The sequence below is a fragment of the Physeter macrocephalus genome, chromosome 14, assembly GCF_002837175.3.
Source record: "Physeter macrocephalus isolate SW-GA chromosome 14, ASM283717v5, whole genome shotgun sequence".
NCBI lineage: Eukaryota > Metazoa > Chordata > Mammalia > Artiodactyla > Physeteridae > Physeter > Physeter macrocephalus.
The window spans coordinates 91,832,091-91,854,446 of record NC_041227.1 but is presented as its reverse complement, the minus strand read 5'-3'; the positions used below and the strand labels follow the sequence as shown (position 1 = coordinate 91,854,446).

Sequence of the window (22,356 nt, the reverse complement as noted above, 5' to 3'; positions counted from 1 at the left end):
GTGAGAGGCCCGCGTACCGCAAACAAACAAACAAACAAACAAACAAACAAAAAACAAACAATATGGATGCCTTTCATTTCTTTCTCTAATTGCTCTGGCTAGAACTTTCAGTACACTGAATAGTAGTGGTGAAAGTGGGCATCCTTGTTTTGTTCCTGGTCTTAGGGGAAAAGCTTTCAGTATCATTGAGCATGATGTTAGCTGTGGATTAAAAAAAAAAGCCCTTTATCTTGTTGAGGAAGTTCCTTTCTACTCCTAGTGTTCCGGATGTTTTTATCATGAAAGGGTATTAGATTTTGCCAAGTGCTCTTTCTGCATCAATTGAGATGATTATGTGGTTTTCCCCTTCATTCTATGAATGTGATATATTACATTGATTGATTTCCTTATGTTGAATCAAGCTTGCATTCCTGGGATAAATCCCACCCGGTCACAATGTATAATGTGCTGTTGGATTTGGTTTGCTAGTATTTTGTTGAGAACTTTTACATCTATGTCCATCAAGGATATTGGTCTGTAGTTTTGTTTCCTTGTAGTTTCTTAGTATGGTTTTGGTAATGCTGGCCTCACAGAATGAATTAAGAAGTGTTCCTTCCTCTTCAGTTTTTTGGAAGAGTTTATGTAGGATGGGTGCTAATTTTTCTTTAAATGTTTGGTGAAATTTACCATGAAGCCATCTGATCCTGGACTTTTCTTTGCTGGGAGGTTTTGGATTACCGATTCAATCTCTTATTATCTCTTCATTCTTTTATGTTACTTGCCTGGTACTTGTAGTCATTTGCATTTTCAAATCCTCTCTTACAGATTTAAATATAAATCTGCCTGATTTTTAAGAAGTCCTATAAAAACCAGCCATCCTCCCACCCTTCCTCCCTGCCCAATCTCAGCTCTGGCCAGGTTGGTCCCTTTCACATACCCCCTGCATTAAACATTATAATTCCATAGGTCAGTGGTTCTCACAGTGTAGTCCCTGCATCAGGAGTATCAGTATCACCTGGGAATGTGTTAGAAATGCAGATTCCCTAGGGGTGGGACCAGAAACCTGTGTTTTAACAAGCTCTCCTGGTGATTCCGTTGTATCACCATTGCCATAGGTAATAGAGAGCCTTGTAGGCTCCTGGCCCAAGCTGACATAGTTGAAGCTGTGCCTCTGCAGGACTCAAGCAGCTGAGGAGCTATGTTCCGTGTGCGTTGGTATGAAGGGAGACCAAAGAAGGGAAAGAGAAGCATGAAGGTTGCACAGGGGAGAGGGTGGAAGGAGGCTTGGTTGGAATAGGACCTGGATGCAACTTACTGGGGACACCTGTTGGCTGTCCAGGGTGAGGGGTGCAGTCTGTGGCCAGAGAAGAGACAGCCCTTACTAGCACATGCATTGGCCTGTCCTGCCCTGACTGTAGCCATCCTGAGGAGATAGCCCTGACCACCCACAGGCCTAGGAGTCAGTCTCCCCTGCCCACTTCATTCTCATTCATTCAGGAAATGTTTCTGGAGCATCTACTCTGTGCCAGGCAGCTGTAAGTCCAGGGATATAGCAGTGAACAAAATAATCAGAGCCCTACCCTCAAGGACCTTCTATTCTAGTGAACCACCCTTTGCCTTCTTCTGCAGGTTCCAGCAACCAGAGTGGCGGCCAGCTGGCCCTCACCCTGATATCCTCTGGATGGGGGCCTCTGAGCCAGCAGCAGAGCCAGGGCAGCGCAGCATGTGCTGTGCTTGGGCGGCCTTGGGACACATCCAGGCTGGCTCCTGATGGGGTGTGTGCTCTGGTTTCCCAGCTCCCCCAGCTTTCCAAAAATCTCTACAAAATTCTCCAGAAATCCTTTTTTTTTTTTTGCGGTACGCGGGACTCTCACTGTTGTGGCCTCTCCCGTTGTGGAGCACAGGCTCCGGACGCGCAGGCTCAGCGGCCGTGGCTCACGGGCCCAGCCGCTCCGCGGCATGTGGGATCTTCCCGGACCGGGGCACGAACCCGCATCCCCTGCATCGGCAGGCGGACTCTCAACCACTGCGCCACCAGGGAAGCCCCAGAAATCCTTTTCTTTTGTGGTGTCTTCCTTCTCTGTGTATTGAGGAAACCTGCTCAGACCCGTTTTCTTCCTCTCCTCAGCATCACCTAGCCCACATCTCCATCCCATTCTCCTGGGACTGTGTGGGGTGGAAGACACCTTGTCCTCCATCCTTATCTTGTTTTACCGTTTCTGGTTGCTATTGACATGCCTTTGCCTCCTCGTGCATGTCCTGGGCTGAGGTGGGATAAGAAGACACCTGCTGCTGGGCACGGAGCGAGTTCTGCGTTGGGTGCTGTGTCCGGCTCCGCAGACTGGCTCACGTTATCCCACCACAGCCCTGTGAGTCGGTGCCGTTTTGAGCCTTGTTCCAAGGTGCAGGCGCTCAGACAGCCTCGTCCTGTGTGTGAGCCGTGGGCGTGTGGTGCCTTCTGGGCAGGGGTGTAGGAAGACTGCTCACACACACATACAGCCCGCCTGCAGGAGGGGAGCAGAGGAGGCCAGAGCTAGGGCAGGACCCCCAGCAGGGATCTGGCGGGCAGCAGGTGGATGGCCGCGGGTGCTACTTCAACTAGGGTCAGAAAGGGAGAAGAGGAGGAGGGAGAGGGGAGTGCGCTGGTGGGGGCCCTTGCTGCGATGCAGCAAGAAGGAGAGAACAGGTGGCCACCCATCTGCCAGGAAAGGTCACGTCCACGTGTAGAGCTGCTGTGGACCGGAGAGAGGCAAGCCAGGCCGCTCCTGCCCGCGGGAAGGGCACAGGGTGCTGAGATGGGGTGGCGGCCCTCCTATGCTCGCACACGCTGCATTCCTTCCGTTGCTTCTACTTCTTCACCACCCGGGCAGGGGGCTGGCACCAGAGTGAACAAGTAGGGGCATCGGGAAGATTCCTCAAGACTGGCCTTGCAGCTCCTGTTCACTTCTGTTCCTGCTGTGTCGGACCTCCCCTGGCCTTCTCCCCGCAAGGACTCATTTTGTTCTTCTGAAGGAAGACTGGTCGGTTTCTATACTGAGAGGTGGGAGGACACGGCTTAAACCCGGACCGAACCTTGGGGCCCAGCCTGTGGCTTCCTTGGCTGGGTGCTGGCTCTCGGTGATTATTTCACATCCTACTTGACTGGCTGTTAAAGCAGAGCCCAAGGGGAAATGCTGGCCGCTGCTCTGATTTGGGTGTTGATGGCTGTTGCTAATAATAAATTAGACAGCTGGGCCGCTGCTATTGATGAGAAGGCCAAATTACATTTCTCTGTGAAAATCCAGCGCCTGGCTTCCCAATGGAGGGAGATCCCCTTCCGAAGAATGCTTTAGGCATTCTGTCCTAAAGGGCCTGTGGGACGATGCCAGTGAGTCCGTGAGCATTTATTGAGTGCCTGCTGTGTGCCCTTGGCCGCGTGAAGCAACCCCAGGGGGTGTGGACAAGGGTGGGACTCAGTGGCCGGAGCTGCCGTTCCAGGCTGGCCTGAGTCACCCTGCTTCTGGGTGGAAAAGGAGACTTGCTGTTTGCCAAGGTTGGAGCTGTCCCATTGGAAAGTTCAACAAGTCACCATGAAGTGGGGCTAGGCCAGCTGGGGCCAAGTTGCCACTGGCTGATTTCTGCTCCTGGACACTGTCCACGCAGCAATCGTCCACCCAGTGTGTTACTCAGGGCTCAGGCTGAATCACAGCCCTTTCATCTCACCGCCTGCGCCAGCCCTGAGGCCATGAAGCATCTTCATTCGGGAAATAGACCCATTTTTAACAGTAATCTCAACACGCTGCCTCTGGAAAGACCAATGAAATCAAGGAAAGCGAAAGGTACTAGACCGTCTCCCAACAGGACAAAGCTTGTTTCCAGAGCGAGCTTTCTAACAGTTCCGTATAGTAGTTGCTGTTTACTGCGTGCTGGCCGTGGACCAGGCCCTGGCACTTCTTGTCCATGTTCTTACTTGATCCTCACATGAGCCCTGGAAGGCAGGGGCTGATCCCGCTTTCAGGTGAGGGAAGTAAGAGAGATTGAATCGCGTGCCTTGTGCCGCACAGCCGGCCAGTAGCAGGTCGGTCACTTCCCATACCTGGCTTTGACCGCTGGGTTCTACGCCCTCCTGTTGAGTTGGCCTTCTGTATCCACGGGTTCTGCATCCACAGATTCAACTAAAGACTTCGATTTTAATCCCCGGTTGGTGGAACCTGCGGGTAAAGGGGGCAACTGTGCTATGCCATTTTAAATAAGGGACTTGAGCATCCTTGGATTTTGGTATTTACAGGGGTCCTGGAACCAATCCCCGCCAGATACCATGGACGACTTTATCTTTCTACCGTACCCAAACCTCAGCAGCTCTCCAGCGCCTTCCAGATTAAGCCTGAATTCTTGGCGTTCGGAACCTCTCAGGCCTAGACCCCAGCCCTCCTTTCCAGTCTGAACTTCAGGATGTGGGCCCAGAGGCCTCAGGCAGCCAGGTTCATCCACTCACCATTCGCTGAGTACACACCGTGCTTCTCCACCTTTGCCCTCACAGTTACCACCGCCTGTAATGCCCTCTCCACCCTCTCTATCAGGTGATTTCTGTTTATCCTTTAAGGTCTGGTTGGAATCCAGCCTCTTACAAGAAGACTTCCTTGATGTGGTAGTTTTAAAATATGTCCACAAGTTCTCTGCTACTTTTCTCCTTCAGAACCTAATTCCCCTCCCCTTGAGTGCGGGCTGGTCGTGGACACTAGCTTCTAAAAGAATAGGATGAAAGGGAAAGGATGGTGTAAAGGTAGTATAGCTTCCTTCATGCTTTCTCTCTTGGATCACTTGCTCCGGGGGAGTCAGCCGCCACGTCTTGAGGACACTCGAGCAACCGATGGAGAGGTCCGTGTGATGGGGAAGTGGGCCGTCCTGCTGACAGCCTTGTGAGTGCGCCATCTTGGAAGCAGATCCTCCAATCCCAATCAAGCCTTCGGGTGATGCAGCCTCTGCTGACATCCTGAATGCGACCGCCTGAGAAATCCTGAGCCAGAACTGACCAATGAAGCCACTTTGGAATTCCTGACCCATGGACATTGTTCTGAGTCACCAAGTTTTGGGGTAATTTGTTCTACAGCAGTGCAGAGCTAATATCCTCACCACCCAGCAAGAAGTGCTTCATGCCTCCTCTGAACCACTGGTCATCTGTAACATAACCCTGTGTAACTTTGTCTCATAATTAAGGTCAAGTTACCCTAGAAATGGAGCCCTTGCCTGGTACTTCCAGTGACCAGTCCATGCCTTGCCAGCGCTTAATCATTTGGGGTTAATTGATTAACCAACACAAGGGCATTATGTAGGAACACACCTAAGGTATTTTTGGTTGCCAGTTTATATGGATCCCAGGGGGTAAGCTGGATATGGGGGTGACTCTTAGTCTATAACACACAGGGCCATGGTTAGACCTGGAAATGAATTGGCCCGAATTTCAGGGGCTTTCTGTGGGCACAAAAGGCTGTATAACTTGTGTCCTTGAGCACAGCATCTTACGAGGGTACAGGAAGGGCATGTAGCAGGAGTTGGGAGAAGCAAAGAAAGGCATGCCAGAGCCTCTACTTACGTGTTGAAGTCTTTGCAGTTGATTAATTGCAAAAATAATTTATAATTGTTACAGAAAATTTAAAAAATACTGAAAAGCAAAAAGGAAAAGAATTATCCTTAACTTATAACTCATTTTGGCATATATCCTTCAAGATATTTTTCTCTGGAGGGGTGATATGTGTATTCAACATATATGTTGAGGAAAAAGGGGTCACATTGTTCTAAACCCTACTTTTCTCACTTAGCAGTACAACGTGAATCTTCCTAGTAGCGTAATCAACACAGATCTCCTCTTAGAGTATTTTATTGTACGGGCATACTTCCTTGTATGATTTATTCTTTTCCTCATTGATGGGTACTTCGGCTCTTTCCACTTTTTTTACCCATAAACAGTGTTTCGACAAATATCCTTGTATATATATCTTTGTGTAGTTGCCCAAATATTGCTTTTGGGTAAATTCCTTTAAGGGGGTTTATGGGCCAAAATACATGAACATTTTTCAGGCTTTGGACACATAGTACCAAATTGCCCTTCAGAAAGTACCAGGCGCACACTTACCTACAGTCCTTGCCAACACTGGATTTTCTTTTGAATTGTGGCCAATCTGATAGGTGAAAGATATTATCTTACTATTATCTTAATTTCTTTCATAACTTGGGAGGTTGGGCGTGTTCCATTTGTTTATTGGTCATTTTATATTTCTCCTTTAGCATGTTGTTTGTTCCTGTCCTTTGCACATTTTTCTGTTTTCCTTTCCAAAACTTATTTCTTTGAAATTGAATTATACCAGTAATGTAGGTCTACCTGCTTGTGAAGCAGGCCATGTATAAAGCAAAACCCCCTTCACTACTCTCTCCGCCTTCTCGATATAATCACTTTTTGATAGTGTGAGGTATATTCTTCTGTATTATTTTCTATGCATTTATATACATAAATACAGGTCATTTTAGGTTTTCTTTTTATTAAAAGGGGATCGTATTCTATGTGATGTTCTGATTTGCACCCCCCCGTTAATATATCTTGGAGAGCATCTTATATAAGCAATATAGATCTGCTGCTTTCTTTTTGAATAACTGAGTAGTTTTTCTTTTTTGAACAGCTTTATTGAGATATAATTCAGTACCATAAAGCCACCCATTTAAAGTATACAGCTTAATGGTTTTTAGTATATTTACAGAATTGTGTAACCGTTACCCACAGTCAATTTTAGAACATTTTCATCAGCTCAGAAAGAAACCATATATCCTTTAGTTATCACCTTCCAAATCCCCCATTTCCCTCAGCCCTAAGCAACCACAAATCTACTTTTTGTCTCTATAGATTTGCCTATTCTGGATATTTTATATTAATGGAATCATGTGGCTTTTTGTGTCTGGCTTCTATTACTTAGCATAATGTTTTCAACGTATATCCATGTTGTAGCATGAGCCAGTACTTCATTCTTCTTTTTTGTTAATGGATGAATACTATTCCATTGAATGGATATGCTATAATTTGTTTATTCAAAAGTTGATGGACTTTTGGGTTGTTTCCACTTTTTGGGTATTATGAATATTGCTGTTGTGAACATGAGCTTACAAGTTTTTGAGACATATGTTTTTAATATGTGTTTTCACTTCTCTTGGGGGTATATACCTAGGAGTGGAATTGCTGGGTCAAATGGTAGTTCTTTTTATGTTGCTGGATTCAGTTTGCTAGAATTTTGGCATCTATTTTCATAAGCTATATTGGTCTGTAGTTTTCTTTTCTTGTGATGTTAATTTTGGTGTCAGTGTAGTACTAGCCTTATGGGATAAGTTGAGAAGCGTTCCCTCTTCTATCTTTGGAAGAGTTTGTGAGGAATTGGTATTACTTCTTCTTTAAGGGGTAGAATTCACAACTGAAGCCATCTGGACCTGGGCTTCTCTTTGTGGGTAGTTTTTTGATTACTAATTCAATCTCTTTATTTAATATAGGTCTTTTTAGATTTTCTGTTTCTTCCCAAGTCAGTTTTGGTACTTTGTGTATTGCTAGGAATTGTCCATTTCATCTCAGTTATTGGCACACAGTTTTTCCTAGTATTTGTATTTTATTCTATGTAGCTTATCCTAACCAATTTCCTACATTTAAGTTGTTTCCATTTTCTGCTGTTACAAAAAATGCTGCAATGGCCATTATATTGTATCTATCTTTGTGTTCATGTGTAAGTGTGTTTATAGTACACATTCTTCGAAGAGGAATTGTTGGGTCAGAGGTCTGTGTATTTAAAATGTTGATTGTTTCTACCTCCTTGTCCTCTTTTTGCTCATCTTTCTAGCCTTACTGATCTGAATAAGTTCTTTATGTCTATTATTCTCGGTATCCTGGAGATTGGAGTTGGTAAGAACACACAGAACGAGTGGGAAGGATAGGTTTGAGAGCTGGGTGTTTGATGGCTGCTTCTGGTCAAGGGTGCTTGATGGGGGTGACCCAAGCTTGTCCTCAACCCTGTACATTCACAAGTGGGGTTTCCAGACCCTGAACTGCTGGGGGGTCAGAGACTCTTTGCCTCTGATGGGCCACCTCTAGCCTGGGAGAGGTCACATGGAGTCTGCAGCAGGGCCAGGTCTCTGCAGGTGACTCCACAAGGGTCCTTTCCATGGTCGTTCTCTTCTGAGAATGCTGAGGGTGACGGCGCTGCAGGCAGTTCTGGCCCATTGGTGCCTGCAGAGGAAAGCAGGGTGGATGCCCTGCCTCTGCATGAAGAAGTGACAAGGACATGCTTCCTTTTCACTGCTTTCTTTTGTTTCCTATTCATCTGGGGACTGTCTCTTCTGGGCGCTCATTAACTCGTGGCTTGCCAGTGCCCCGCTGTGGGCAGTGATCTTATGACAAAAAAGTGTAGCTGTTTTCACAGAGCGGGAAGTGGGGACACTTCTGGGGCAACCTCTGCATGTGTCTGTTAGGGTAGAGCTTTCAGTCCCTCACCCTTTCATTCCACTTTTTCTCCTTTTGGTCTTACCTGGAGTTTACGAGGGTGGCACCAAAGTAGGTTAAAAGTTTGGACTTACGTAGTTTATGATTTTAAAAATAACCCATCCAGGCCACAGGAGGCTGCAGTTCAATGGTTTTTAGGTTTTGCTCACCAGTTCTTGGGTCCCAAAAGGTGCCTTGGGGACAGGGGACAGGGACAGGCAGAGGTGGCACATCAGGGGCTCTGCCTTGGCCAGAGCAGCTGTGCTTTTACTGGTTTTGTATGTTGGAGTTCTAAGTGAGACTTCTGTGAGAAGACAGAAGAGCTGCGTGTTGCCACAAAAGTTGGAAAACTCCTTGTGTGGGACATCTTGGCCTCACCGTTGTGCTGAACACATCCCAGACACGAATCCTGCTGGAGGCTGAATCCCAGGGCTGACAGGCGTTTTGGAGACCTTGGCTTTTCCCAGGGACCCCTCCCTCTTGACAGAGACCGAGTAACTGTTCTCCCCAGGGCCATTTGCCAGCCCCAGCATGCTTTTCTCCCCCTCTTGTTGTATGGGGTTTTCTGGCCCTCCAGCCCTGCAAAGGCAAGATCAAATGATCTTGTCTCTTGATCCAAATGAATTTTGTCCCTGGGGAAGCCCTGGGTCGAGCTTCCAGACAGGCAACGGAGAGGCTTTCTCAGCAGACCTCCTGGCTGACGCCCCATCTTTCTCTCCCCGCCCTCTCTGTGTCTTTCAGTCAGCGGAGTTCTTTGAGATGCTGGAGAAAATTCAGGTGAGCGCCCTCATTGTCGGGGGAGCCAAGTACCGGGTGGGGATGCTGCAGTGACCTCAGCGGACACGACACCAGCAGAACCCACAGGCGAAACTCGGGTCCTTGGAGGGAGGGCAGAAAAGAGAGAAGTCACAGTCCTGATGGCCTGGACCACCTGAGGCCACTTCCATGTCGAACGGCACAGAGGATTCTGGGACGGCTCCCGCCTGAAGGATGGAGAGAAGACAAACAGAACCTGCCAGCAGGGCAGACAGATGTGGGGAGGGTTTGAGAGGGTCCGTTGTTCCTGGAATGGGTTGGAAAGAAAGCCCCTTCTTAGGGGACTCATCTCACATCTGCGAGGCAGAGCCGCGGAGTGGGAGACAGACCTGAGTTCAAATCCTGCATCGAATACTCGCCAGCACTAGTTCCTTCCCTTTTCTAAGCTTCTCGCTCCTGTTTTCTGTCTACTCACAGCACTGTTCTCACCTCACTCTGACACCAGACGTGTGGCAGTTTTCCCACACTAAACAGTGCTGCGAAACCAGCTGGGTGCCCTACAGTTTCACTCAATTCTGAGACTGTCTACCTGGAGATAGGGTCAGATCCCACAGGTGAAGGGCTCAGTCTCACAAGACCACCCTCCTCCCCTGACTTCAACACCAATCCCAGGTCCAGGTTGGCACCTGTGCTTCTGACTCACTGGCTACAAATCGGAGGTTCCCACGACCCCCTCCTCGGGTTCGATTAATTTGCTAGAGTGGCTCACAGAACTCAGGAAAGCAGTTTACTACTAGATTATCAGTTTATTATAAAAAGCTGTAACTCAGGAACAGCCAGATGGAAGAATGGCCTAGGGCAAGGTATGTGGGAAGGGGTGCAAGCTTCTATGCCTTCTTTGGGCACAGCATGTGTTCACCAACCAGGAAGTTCCCTAAACCCTGTCCTTTTGGGTCTTTGTGGAGGCTTCTTTACATGGGCATGATTGATTAAATCATTGGCTATTGGTGATTGATTGAATCTCCAGCCCCTCTCCCCTCTCTGGAGGTTGGGGGTGGGGCTGAAAGTTCCAACCCTCTAATCGGGGTTGGTTCCCCTGGCAACAAGCCTTCATCCTTAGGGGCTTCCCAAAAGTTACCTCATTAACATAGACTTGTAATAAGACACTCCTTTCACCTTTATGGCTCTGGAGCTGTTTCAGGAATCAAGGACAAAAGTCCAAATGCTATAACAAAAGATGCTCCCATTGCTCTTATCACCTAGGAAATTCCAAGGGTTTTAAGAGCTCTGTGCCTCAAATTGCATGAAGACCAAATATATATTTCTTATTATAAATCACAATATCACAGCTTCTATAAATAAGAATGCCCGCTTACATGTAAAACACCCACTTACATGGTTGTTGGGATGAAATGAGAAATATGTAAATACTTTGTAGGCATTGCACAAAAATCAGTGTTCAGTGTTGGGGGTCCTTTATAATCACCCCTCAGCAAGGGGTCAGGGGTCACAGATGGGAACCACTGCCCTAGGGAATATGGGGGGAGGTCCAGAAGGCTTAATAAATGTAGGTGGGAAGAAGATGCTGATAATAGCCCACGTATTTCAAGCACTTCTCTGGGCTCAGAGATAGACAGGCGTTATCTCATGTCTTCCTGACAAGGCCCACAGGAAGTAGACATATTATTATTATCCCCATTTCACAGGTGAGAAAACTGAGGCACAGAGATATTAAATAAAACACTTAAGGGCTCAGGGCTAGTAAGTAGCTTCAAGGCTTAGCCACTATATTATGGTGCTCTTTACCCTAAGTAGCTGCTGCAGGCTCCAGGAAGGAGGATCTGGTAGTATGGAAGCTCTAGGAGGAGAGGCAGAGAGTGTGCCCACAATGGGCCTGAGATGCAGGTGGAGATGCTGAGAAGGCAGCTGCTACCAGCAAGCGTGGTCCTCATGGGAAAGCCAGGTCTCCCTAAGGGGGGAGGGGGAGGGACTGTTTGAGGGAAAACTATTATTAGTGGTTGTGTCATTATCACGAGCAAGTTATTAAAATCCTGCTCTGTGCCCAGCAGTGTGTGGACTACAAACTGATTTATGTGCATTTAGGGAACGTACAGTCAAGTTGCGGAAACAGGGAGGACACCGGCCTTGACAGGGAGTGATGGGAGGCAGTGTGTAATAGGTGCTCAGTAAAGCGGGTATCTTCACCTCGAGCCACGGAATCCCCGCACTCTGGCAAGCTGGCGGGGAGTTTGCGGCTCACCCTGCCTTCTCTCTGGTTGCTCCCACGATCCACTCACCCCTCACTGCTAGCCGAGGCCCCCGGCCTCCCCAACAAAGGGCTTCTCTGAGCACAGACTCCAGCCCCATTTAACCGGCCTCATCCTCGTGTTTCGAGGCTGCTGGGTTGTCCTCTCAACTAGGTTGGGAGCCTGGCAAGGACAGGGGTCTTTTTTTTTATGCAGCTTGTGGGATCTTAGTTCCCCGACCAGGGATTGAACCCGCGCCCTCTGCAGTGAAAGCGTGGAGTCTTAACCACTGGACCACCAGGGAAGTCCCAGGGGTCTGGTTGCTTCCTGTGTGTCTCCACGGCAGGCGGCTGACACCCTTGGGCGGTTGGTCAATTTCATCTCAGTTGAGACTGCTGGTGGCTGAAACGGGACTTCCCAGGGCTTGGGCCTCTACCACGTGCCCACTGGGTCCCAGCCTCCGAGGGGCCGCAGTTTCCAACTCTGCCTGTATGAAACTCACACGGGGAGCGGCTTCTATGAAGTGTGGCTGGAGTCTGTCCTTGAGAGTGGGCGCCCTCTCTCATGCTGCGGGCGTGAAGACTGAGCCTCGGAGCAGTGAAGCATCCAGGGCACTCTGAGAGTTGTGAAGAGCTGAAACTAAGATCCAGGATTCCTGACCTCCCAGACCGAGAGTCTAGGGATTTGAAGAAGGGCACCATCCCTGTGAAGCAACAGGGGCTGAGTGCACAAGCTTTGGATCCCTTTGGTCCTAGGTTCAAGTTCTAGCTGAGTATCCTTGGTCAAGTCACTCTACCTCTCTGAGCCTCAGTGTCTTCACGGCTGGGGATGGGGGAGGGGGGCATAATCATAATACCTGTTGCAAAGGATGACACACAGAGACGGCCCAGTGCTGCGTGGTGGCTCTGTCGTGGGGGAAGGCACAGGAGGAGGCTTGCCGTCCTGCCCAGGGGCTGTTCCCAGGCAGGGATGACTAGTGCAGGACAAACAAAACAAACTCCTGACATCACTCCCATCCCCATCCGCCCAGTTTGCCTCCCTGGACAGGGTCTGCTGGCCACTCACGTGGTTTTTATCCCCTGTGTATGAAAAGGAGCACCTGTCCAGCGGGAGGGGGCCCTCCCACGCCCTCTTGAACAACGCCGCAAGTGACTCAGCCCAGCCAAGTCTGGAGAAGCCCGTCTAAATCCACCCAGTGAGCAGGAGTCTTGGTCTCTGAGAGCTGTGGGCTAGGACCTTGCACTTGTAGACACACGTGTAGACATACAGCCCAGCTTCAAATCCAGGTGCTGTCACTCACAAGCTGTGTGATGTTAGGCCAGCAACCTACTCCCTGGGCCTCAGTTTCCTCGTTGGTAAATAGGTGCTGAGCGCTTCAAAGGAGACAACAGAGGGAGCGCCATGGAAGGCCAAGATCCCGATGTGTATTATTATGATCAGGCAGTGGCCGCTTCTGGACACTCTTCTCTCTAGAGGGGACCTGTTTCTCCTAGTGTGTCCCAGTGTGTCCCCGTGTGTCCCAACGTCTCACACCCTCGTTGGATTTATTCAAACAATCTTGGGAACACCATGTGCCCCCCTCCCTCAAAACCTAGTTAATTCAGAACGTGACCATAGGACTGGGCCCTGCTCCCCGGAAGAGCATTTTCCAGGTAACTGCAGATGATCCGCTTTAATCCAGGCCCAGTCATGGTGCCTGTCCCTTGCGGTGACACATCTATGAGGCGGGAGGGTGGGTGTTAGAATCCTCATTTTGCAGATGAAGCCATGGAGGCTGCAAGAGGCTCAACTTTGTCAAGGGTCATGGATAGTACGACAGCGGCAGAATGAGGACCAGGTGGCCTGCCTGTCACCCTTGGACCCTCCCACCAGGGAGGGGTGGAGCTGGTGTGGCATGAGGTCCAACATGTGGGCATCGATGACACCCGAAGATGCAGCTTCCCATCCTCACCCCTCACCTACTGGCTTTGAGAGAGCCTGGTGGAGATATATAAGCACCAAGTTGAAAATGCTGCCTACCCGTAGTTTTACTATATGGTGATCAGTCTTCCAAGGGCTTAACACACTCTCAACGTTTAATCTTCACCACAAGAGTAGGTGACGTTTTCGTTCCCATTTTACAGATGGGAACACCGAGCTACAGAGAGGTTTTGTGACTTGCCCGTGGTCATCAGGTCATACGCGGTAGTGTTGGGATTTGAATCCTGGTGATCTGGCTTGAGTCCACGCTCTTAACCCCCTACGCTGCTGCCTTGCCTGAGGCTGCTGTGAGGCCTGAGTGTGTAAGGGCCCGGCACATGCCAGCTGTTGCTGCTATTGTTACTAACACCCAGCTAAGGCAGCTGCTCCTGATAGACTCCTCTGTTTGGCCTGTCTTCTGTGACCTTTGCTTTTCCATGGATCCTCTTTTCCTTGTTTCTGCAGGGGATCAAGCTTGAAGAGCAGAAGCCGGGACCCCAGAAGAACAAGGTGGGCTGGGTGGGTGACAGGCAGGGGACAGAGCTGGCATGCTGGGGTCTGCTATCTTACACTGTCTAACTCTTATTGTCACCAAGAGCCACTTAAGTGGCCACACTGTGTTGACCGGCGCTCAGTGGGCAGCAAGGGGGGCCCTGGCTTGACGCCTTTGGGGCAGCTTCAGGGTGTGCTGGGGTGGAGGCCTTGGTGAGACAAGGCCTGTGGCTCAGCTTGGCTTCTCCGCACCTGCTCCTGCAAACGGACCGCATGCAGCACGTAGGGGTGTCAGGCTCTATGCTCCAGGCTCCGGAGGCATCAGCTCTCAGCTTCAGCTTCCATTGCCAAGGCCCAGGCATGCAGCTTATCACTTAGAGGTTAACCCCCTTTCCTGGAGGGGGCTAGGTGGGACCAGAGGTCATCTTCCTGTTACAGCATCCTATAGGGTGAGAAGCTGGGTCACAGGAGTGTGGGACTCAGCGCTCTGCATTCTGCATCTTCAGCTGGCAGGGTTTGCACTCAGGTTGTCAGTTTGGGGAAGAACTCGAGCCAGATCCCAGAGCTGCCTCTAGGCTGTTCTGTCCGGTGTTCTTCCCACTGCTGCTCCCAAAGCCCTGGTGCAGCCTGCCAGGCCCCCCAGCCTACTCCTTACCCCATCTGGAGTAAGGGGTGGAGAGGGGAATGGAAACAGTGATCAAACTTTCTGGGCATTGACGGGACTCATGGTGACATTGTCTGGTTTGTCTTGCAGGACGACTACATTCCGTACCCCAGCATCGATGAGGTAGGAACCCTCCTGGCCGCACTGCAGCTCTGGGTCCTGTCTTTGGGTGGGGGGGCCGGGGGAGCTGACGGTGATGATATTGATGGTCCCTGCCCCACCCCATGTGGGAGAGAACCCTGGCCCTGGGGCTTGAGGGCTTGAGGCCTCTTGCCACCTTTCCCTTTGTGACCTCAGCTTTTTCATGTTTAAATTGGGGGTACCCATCCAAACTTTGCACCTCTGAAACTACAAGGTTGGTGAAGCTGGAGACGTTGTAGGGCTTAGGGGAGGGGTTCATGTTGCTGCTTTTGGCCTCAAAGACAGGATCCCCTCCTTGGAGCAGTTCAGAGGTTGGAGGGCACCCCTACTGGCACCTCTCCCCACCTCCTGCAGACCCAGGGCAGGCTGCAGTGCAAGACCCTCCTTCTGCCTCTAGGTGGTGGAGAAGGGAGGCCCATACCCCCTGATCGTCCTGCCCCAGTTTGGGGGCTATTGGATTGAGGACCCTGAGAACGTGAGCACGCCGACCTCCCTGGGCAGCAGCATCTGTGAGGAGGAGGAAGAGGACAACCTCAGCCCCAGCACGTTTGGCTACAAGCTCGAGTGCAAGGGTGAAGCCAGGGCCTACCGCAGGCACTTCCTGGGGAAGGTGAGGCCCAGGGGGCCCGGGGGCAAAAATAGCTGCGGAGGGGGAGGGCCCCAGGAACCCAGCATTCCTCTCCAGTTGCCCCTTTATCTCTGTCTCTCCTCTTCGAAGTCCCCCGCCCCGCCCTTGTTGCCTGCCTGTGTCCTCGTTGGAGAGGTCTGACTGGCTGTGCTCCTGGGCAGGGGTGGGGCGGACGGAGGGTGTGCAGAAGTTAGGAAGGCTCTTGGTGTGATGCGTCTGGGTGGGGATCACCCCCAACAAATCTTTTAGGAGGTGATGGAATGGGTAGTGTTTGCGGGTGAAGGAGGTGGAAGGGACAAATATGTTCTCACACCTTGGAAGTCTGTTTCTGTCAAAATGGTACAAGTCTCTCGTGTCCTCATTCCAGCAGGTCCCCCTGCATACTTGTACTGGATGATGTGCTGTGAGCCTCTGATGGCTTAAAAGTGACAAAGTTACATGTCTTTAAATATATTCTGCCCATTAGACTTGCCAGGTTCTGGAAGTGCTGAAGGCAGATTCCGGAAATCTCTGGCCTAAGGGCAGCTTTGCAGTCTTAGGAGCTGCATCAGAACCCCCTGGGGAATGTGTTAAAGTGCAGGTTGGAGGGCCGCATCCTGATACGGCCTGTCTGGTATGGGCTCCCTGGGCCAGGAAGAGACCCACTGTCCAGAGGACCTCCTGGCTCCCCTTGGGTGGAGGTGTCAGTGATCCTCCTAGCTTTATTCCCACAAATAGTCTGAATTGGCAAGCGTTGCCCCTGGAAGCAAGGAAGTGGACTCGATATCTTGTGGTGAAGAACTTGGGCTTTGGTCAAGACAGGTGTGGGTTTGAACCCTGGATCTTTCACTATTAGTTGTGTGACCCTGGACAGTTAACAACTCTGAACTTGGTTTACCCGTCTGTGAAATGGAGATGATGATGTTTTCTCCTGCATAAAGTTGTAGTCAGGATTAAAGGAGGTAAAGGCTATTAGGCCCTCAGCCCAGTGCCACAGCAGTAGCATCCTTCTCTTCCTCATTGCTATGGGGCTTCTGACTCCTGGTGAAGGAGGTGATTTGGGGGAACATGTCCGGAGGGTCCCCTCCTCCCCGCTAACACCTGATTTCCGTCTCTAGGATCATCTAAACTTCTACTGTACCGGCAGCAGTCTGGGGAACTTGCTCTTGTCCATCAAGTGTGAGGAGGCGGATGGTATTGAGTACCTTCGGATCATTCTCAGGTGGGGCTTCTGCACTGTTAGAGGCCACGCCTCTAGTGGCCAGGACCCAGAATACCAGTCTGACCAGTCTGCTCTGGGTGTGCTGGGGAAACAGACCTGGCTGGACTCTTGGGGCTATGTCTGAGTTGCCAGGCAGGGAGACCAGGTGTTTATGCCTGGGGCTGATTGCAGGAGTCAGAGTGGTATCTGGTTCAAGGTCATCTAGACCATACCCCAACCTGCCTCTCTTGTGGGGACTGGGACTCAGAGGAAGATGGCTTATCCTGCTGAGATGCAACTCCAAGCTGTCCTGGGAGAGGGTTTGCCAGATTACTACCTACGGTGTGCAGCCAGTCAGGGAAAATAGATCCCAAAGCATCTGTGTGCACCGGAGACGGAGTAGTGGTCACAACGGGAGCGCTGATTCACAGCTAAGCCGGCGACCTCTCTCTGGAATATGACCTCCTCAAGGGCAGGAGCTGGAACTGGTTTCTGTTTGGTGTCACTAACGTGTTTTGTAGAACCTCCTTTGCAATAACGACAGAGGGATGGTCTGTGTTCTCTGCAGGCTTATGGTCTAGTGGAGAGGAACATGGAGGAGTTTAATATGTGGTGCAGGTATTATTTTAGTGATTTACACAGGACACTGTGGGAGCACAGAGTCTGCCTTATTTATCTCTGTCCCTGGTGGGCTGGTGGAGAAGCCAGGAAGACCAGTGCTGGTGCTTAGCCATGAACCTGTCAAGTTCCCAGTCCATATTTGTGAATCTAATTGGCAGTCCTTGAAGGTATTTGGAAAAGAGCAATAACATTTTTTTTTTCTGCCCAGATTTTGAGATAAATTTGGGATGGACAGGGACACATAGCCTTGCTATAGGAGAGGTGAGAGGGGGTGCTGGTACAAGGAAGTTGTCAGCACTCATCCAATTTTCATTTGCTCTTTATTAAGAAAGGAAGCAATTTTCTTTGCTGAGGTTCACCTGGCTAGAAATGATGTTTGCAAGGCAAGGAAGAGTCCATTAAATCGCTAGAGCCAATTTTCTGAGGGAGTATAATACCTGGATCCCCATCTCCCAATAGGATTTCGAGCTAGGTGAACCTCTGTAAAGAAAATTACTTCCTTTCTTAATAAAAATCAGACCCAGGTTGGGTAGAATTTCTGAGTAAGAAGATAATTGAACACAAGGATAACCCTCTTTTTCTAGTATATAGCCTATCTGAAATGCTGCACCTGGACTAAAAACGAGAGAAATGCCCAGCACGCAACATACTTAGATGATTTTTTTTTTTTTTTGTAATCTGTGGGGTAGTTAAAACTGTAATGTAGGTGATACTGAGAGTTGAACCCCATTGCTTCTTCCTTAGAAAGCAATGTAGTGTGGGAATATATGAAATTGGAGATTTGGGGACAATTCTGTGCTGTTTAGAAGTAAGGGGAGCCCTGGAACAGTCAGGGGTCTTTCTATGTGGAACCACTTTTGTTGTTTGGGGTCAATAACATTTGAAATCAGTGCCCTGGGGAGCCCAAGCTCAAATGTGGCTCTCCCAAACAGAAATCCAGCGAGTGGGGTGGCAGAGAGAAGCCATTCACCAGCTAGGAAGTTGGATAATCACATCGTGTACCCAGAGTAATGGCCAAATTGAAAACCAGACATAAAAAAATTGGTCCCACAGCCTAGTAACTTTACCAGGCACAAAGAAGAAATTATGCAGAGATGAAATTCCTCTGCTGGCAGTGACTCCTGTCCCAGCTTCTTCCTCATTCCCTGTAGGCTTCTGGATTATTTAATTGATGTCTTATAACAACCAGCTCTCTAGCCTAAAATCTGAGGAGAGTATTCTAACAGCATCTGTGTGTGCCATGAGAGTTGCCAAGGAGAATCTACTCACAGTTTGGAGATAAATAACAAGCCTGAGTAGATGTCTCCTTTTTCAAATTTGGATATAAAAAGAAGAAGGAGAGGGGAAAAAAAACCCCTCATAGTTTGATGTAAGAAAAGATTCTGCATCTAAAACAGTATAACCTAGCATTTAGAAGGTAGGGAAATAACCAAGCTTTGAAAAGGATTTGTTATAGAAAGCCAAGTAAAATTTAGATATCTATTAACTTTGTGTTTTCGGCAGACTTCTAGAAAAAAATAAAGTGTTTTAAAGGCAAAAGATTAAATAAGGCAATAGAATGATATGAAGAAGGTGCTGGTTAAATTAAGGAAATAATATTAAAAAAGTAAAAATGGCCAAGAAGAATTCTAAATGATATTACAAACAGTAAAGAGCAGAATCTACTTTGTGGAAAACCCAGTTAGTAATATTGAGAATAAGATTAAGAAGCTCTCACATAATTCAAAGGTAAACACAACAACTATAAAATGATAAGCAAAATTATAATGAATGTGGAGGATAGTGAACGGGAATTAAACATGTGGATAATGGATGTTCTTAAGCTGATTGAAGACTTAAATCTGCAGATCAAAATGATTCACCAAATATCAGACAAAATCAATGAAAGGAAACTAATAGCTGGACATATTCTGATGAAAATTTAATATTCCATGGATATAAAATCACTGGTAGAATGAAAACATTTCAAATAAGAAAGGATGACAAAGAAAACATACCCATATAGAAAAAGAGAGAAAATAGAGGAATCATAAATAAATAAATATGATAATGGAAATAAGTCTGAGTACATAGATGATGTATAATAAATATAAATTAGTTAAATTGCACTATTACACAGAAAAGATTCTCAGTTTGGGTCATCTTTCCAAAGGGGAAAAAAAAATCAATCAATTAATTTTATTAAAGAAAGTAACTATATTTAAAAAGAAAAGTGTTGAGAAAAAGTTATAACAATCAAATCTGAAAAGAAAGCAGAGTGGGCAATATTAATATGGAAAAACAGAATTTAAGGCAAAGCAATCAGTGTGACAAAGAGGGCCGTTGTCTATTTGTGAAAGATAAAATCCACAGCGAAGATATGTTATGAACCCTTTTGTTGTTAATAGTATATATTTTAACATAATATATGTATATATATATACACATATATATAGTGATTAAAATATGGAGAAATTGGCAGAATACAATTGTAGCAGTAGATTTTTTTTTTTTAAGATGTTGGGGGTAGGAGTTTATTAATTAATTTATTTATTTTTGCTGTGTTGGGTCTGTTTCTGTGCGAGGGCTTTCTCTAGTTGTGGCAAGCGGGGGCCACTCTTCATCGCGGTGCGCGGGCCTCTCACCATCGCGGCCTCTCCTGTTGCGGAGCACAGGCTCCAGATGCACAGGCTCAGTAGTTGTGGCTCACGGGCCTAGTTGCACCGTGGCATGTGGGATCCTCCCAGACCAGGGCTCGAACCCGTGTCTCCTGCATTAGCAGGCAGATTCTCAACCACTGCGCCACCAGGGAAGCCTTGTAGCGGTAGATTTTAACATACTTCTTACCACTTGACATCAACTAGGGTAGGGAATGAGAGGGTATGGATAATCTCATTAATATTATTTATGTCAATTGTATATATGTATCTTTATATGTATCTGTACCTATACTTGGCTATCAAACTTTGATCCTCTCATGGAGATTTCTGCTTCTTTTCAAGTGTCTATGGAATATTTACACAAATTGATCATAAGGTAGATAGGGCTTTAAAACAAAACCTAGACTTCTAGGCTCCAACCATTTAAAAAAATAACAAATTGTTATACATATATAACAATTATATATATAATTGTTATATATGTGTAAAATATATATATATATATAACAGTTATATATAACATGTATAATATACACACATATATGTGTTATATATACATATATAACATACATACATACATATATACATTTGAATATAAATATGTAAGATATATAAAGACATGAATAACCGTATATCTTCCCATTTCCTCATTTCCCTAGCATTCTGTAGAACCTAGTGCTCTGTAACTTGCATCTCTTAACAATATATCTAGAGTTCTTTCCATATTAGTACATAAAGAGTTTCTTAATTCCTTTTACTGCTGCATAGTATTCTATTACCTGAATGTGAAATAATTTATTTAATAGATCCCCTGTTAATGGCCATTGTCAGTCTTTCAGTATCACAAATAATGCTGCAGTGAATAACCTTATACAAATGTTAATTTGTATGGACTAAAATAATTTCTCAGAAGTAAAATAGCTGGGTCAAAACATAAATGCACATGTATTTTAATAGATTTGCCAAATTGCCTTCGGTAGGAGCTGTACAAATTTGAACTTGGATTTTTGCCAATCTGATAGTTGAAAATGATATTTTATTTTATTTTTTTTTTTTTTTTTTTTTTTTTTTTTTTTGGAAAATGATATTTTAGTATAGTTTAAATTCGTAATAATTTTATTGAATTATGTTGGGCATATCTTCATATTTCGGTAGGAGCTGTACAAATTTGAACTTGGATTTTTGCCAATCTGATAGTTGAAAATGATATTTTAGTATAGTTTAAATTCATAATAATTTTATTGAATTATGTTGGGCATCTCTTCATATATTTAAGGATCACATGTATTTATTTTCTGTGAACTGTCTGTTCATAAGCTTTGCTCCTTTTTTAAAAAAAAAAAGAATTGTTAGCCCAAATTTCTATTTTTAAAAATCTTACAAATCATTCTTGATAGCAGTAGATTTAGGAACCAGAGTTTTGAGCCACAGAATAAATCTAAATAAATTTTAAAAATCAGACACTTTGCTGGATATGCTTACAATATGACAGTAAAACTACAAATTAATAACAGTAATGTTTAAAAAACTCACTTAACCACTTAGAAGTAGGCTATCTCAACACTTTCCTAAATAACTGTTGGGCCAAAGAGGAAATCAAAGCTGAAGTTATAGTTTATAAAATAATGACATTTAAAATATTACATCTAAAAGCTTATGGGTTGTGTCCAAAGCTATACTTAGAAGAAAATTAATTGCCTTAAAAAGTTCCTTATTCAAGGGGCTTCCCTGGTGGCGCAGTGGTTGAGAGTCCGCCTGCCGATGCAGGGGACATAGGTTCGTGCCCCGGTCTGGGAAGATCCCACATGCCGCGGAGCGGCTAGGCCCGTGAGCCATGGCCGCTGAGCCTGCGCATCCAGAGCCTGTGCTCCGCAGCGGGAGAGGCCACAACAGTGAGAGGCCCGCGTACAGCAAAAAAAAAAAAAAAAAAAAAAAAAGACATGTCTAAAGAAAAACAACATGGAAAGATTTAAAATAAAGAAATAAAAAAAGATATGCTGGAGAAATACTAACCAAGAAAGCTGGTGAGCAATAGTAATATCAGACAAAATAGAGTTTTAGGGAAAAAGTATTAGTAGGGATAAAAGGAACACTCCTTTGTAACTTGGGAATCCCTCCCTACTCCTGATTTTCTTGCTCTGTGAAGGGAACACTTCTCTGTGGCACCCCGGGCTCTCTTCACCCTCTTGATACAAGGCTAAATTTGGGAGTAAGAACTTGATGTGTATAGCTGTGTTCTTTTCCCTTTCCCTCTTGGAGCTAGCTGCCCTCAGGGCATTCCTCCTGCTCCCTGCACTGTAAGTCCCACCTGAGCAGACCCCACGAGAGGAGGCTTGCCCCTGCCCAGCACTGCCTGTGGGTGTGGGTAACTCTGGGGTGTAGTCAGAAGACCCACTGCACCTTCACAGTAAGCTCATGTGCTTCCTCTTCACCTTTATCAGTGCCAAAGGAGTTATTTTAATTCCCAAATTACTTTTTTTTTTTTTTTGCGTTAGGCGGGCCTCTCACTGTTGTGGCCTCCCCCTTTGGGGAGCACGGGCCCGGGGTGCTCAGGCTCAGCGGC

The 22,356-nt window shown here is 47.1% G+C and overlaps 1 protein-coding gene across 1 annotated transcript in view; it reads left to right on the top strand.

The window, feature by feature from the left end:
- The window catches only part of RAP1GAP2 (RAP1 GTPase activating protein 2), a 117,823-nt gene that overhangs the window by 74,541 nt on the left and 20,926 nt on the right, over positions 1–22,356 (top strand). The window contains exons 3-7 of the mRNA XM_028498093.1: positions 9,209–9,244; positions 13,894–13,938; positions 14,675–14,707; positions 15,123–15,335; positions 16,451–16,554. Of these exons, the coding sequence (XP_028353894.1) occupies positions 9,209–9,244; positions 13,894–13,938; positions 14,675–14,707; positions 15,123–15,335; positions 16,451–16,554 (431 nt within the window). The remainder of the gene's footprint in view (positions 1–9,208; positions 9,245–13,893; positions 13,939–14,674; positions 14,708–15,122; positions 15,336–16,450; positions 16,555–22,356) is intronic.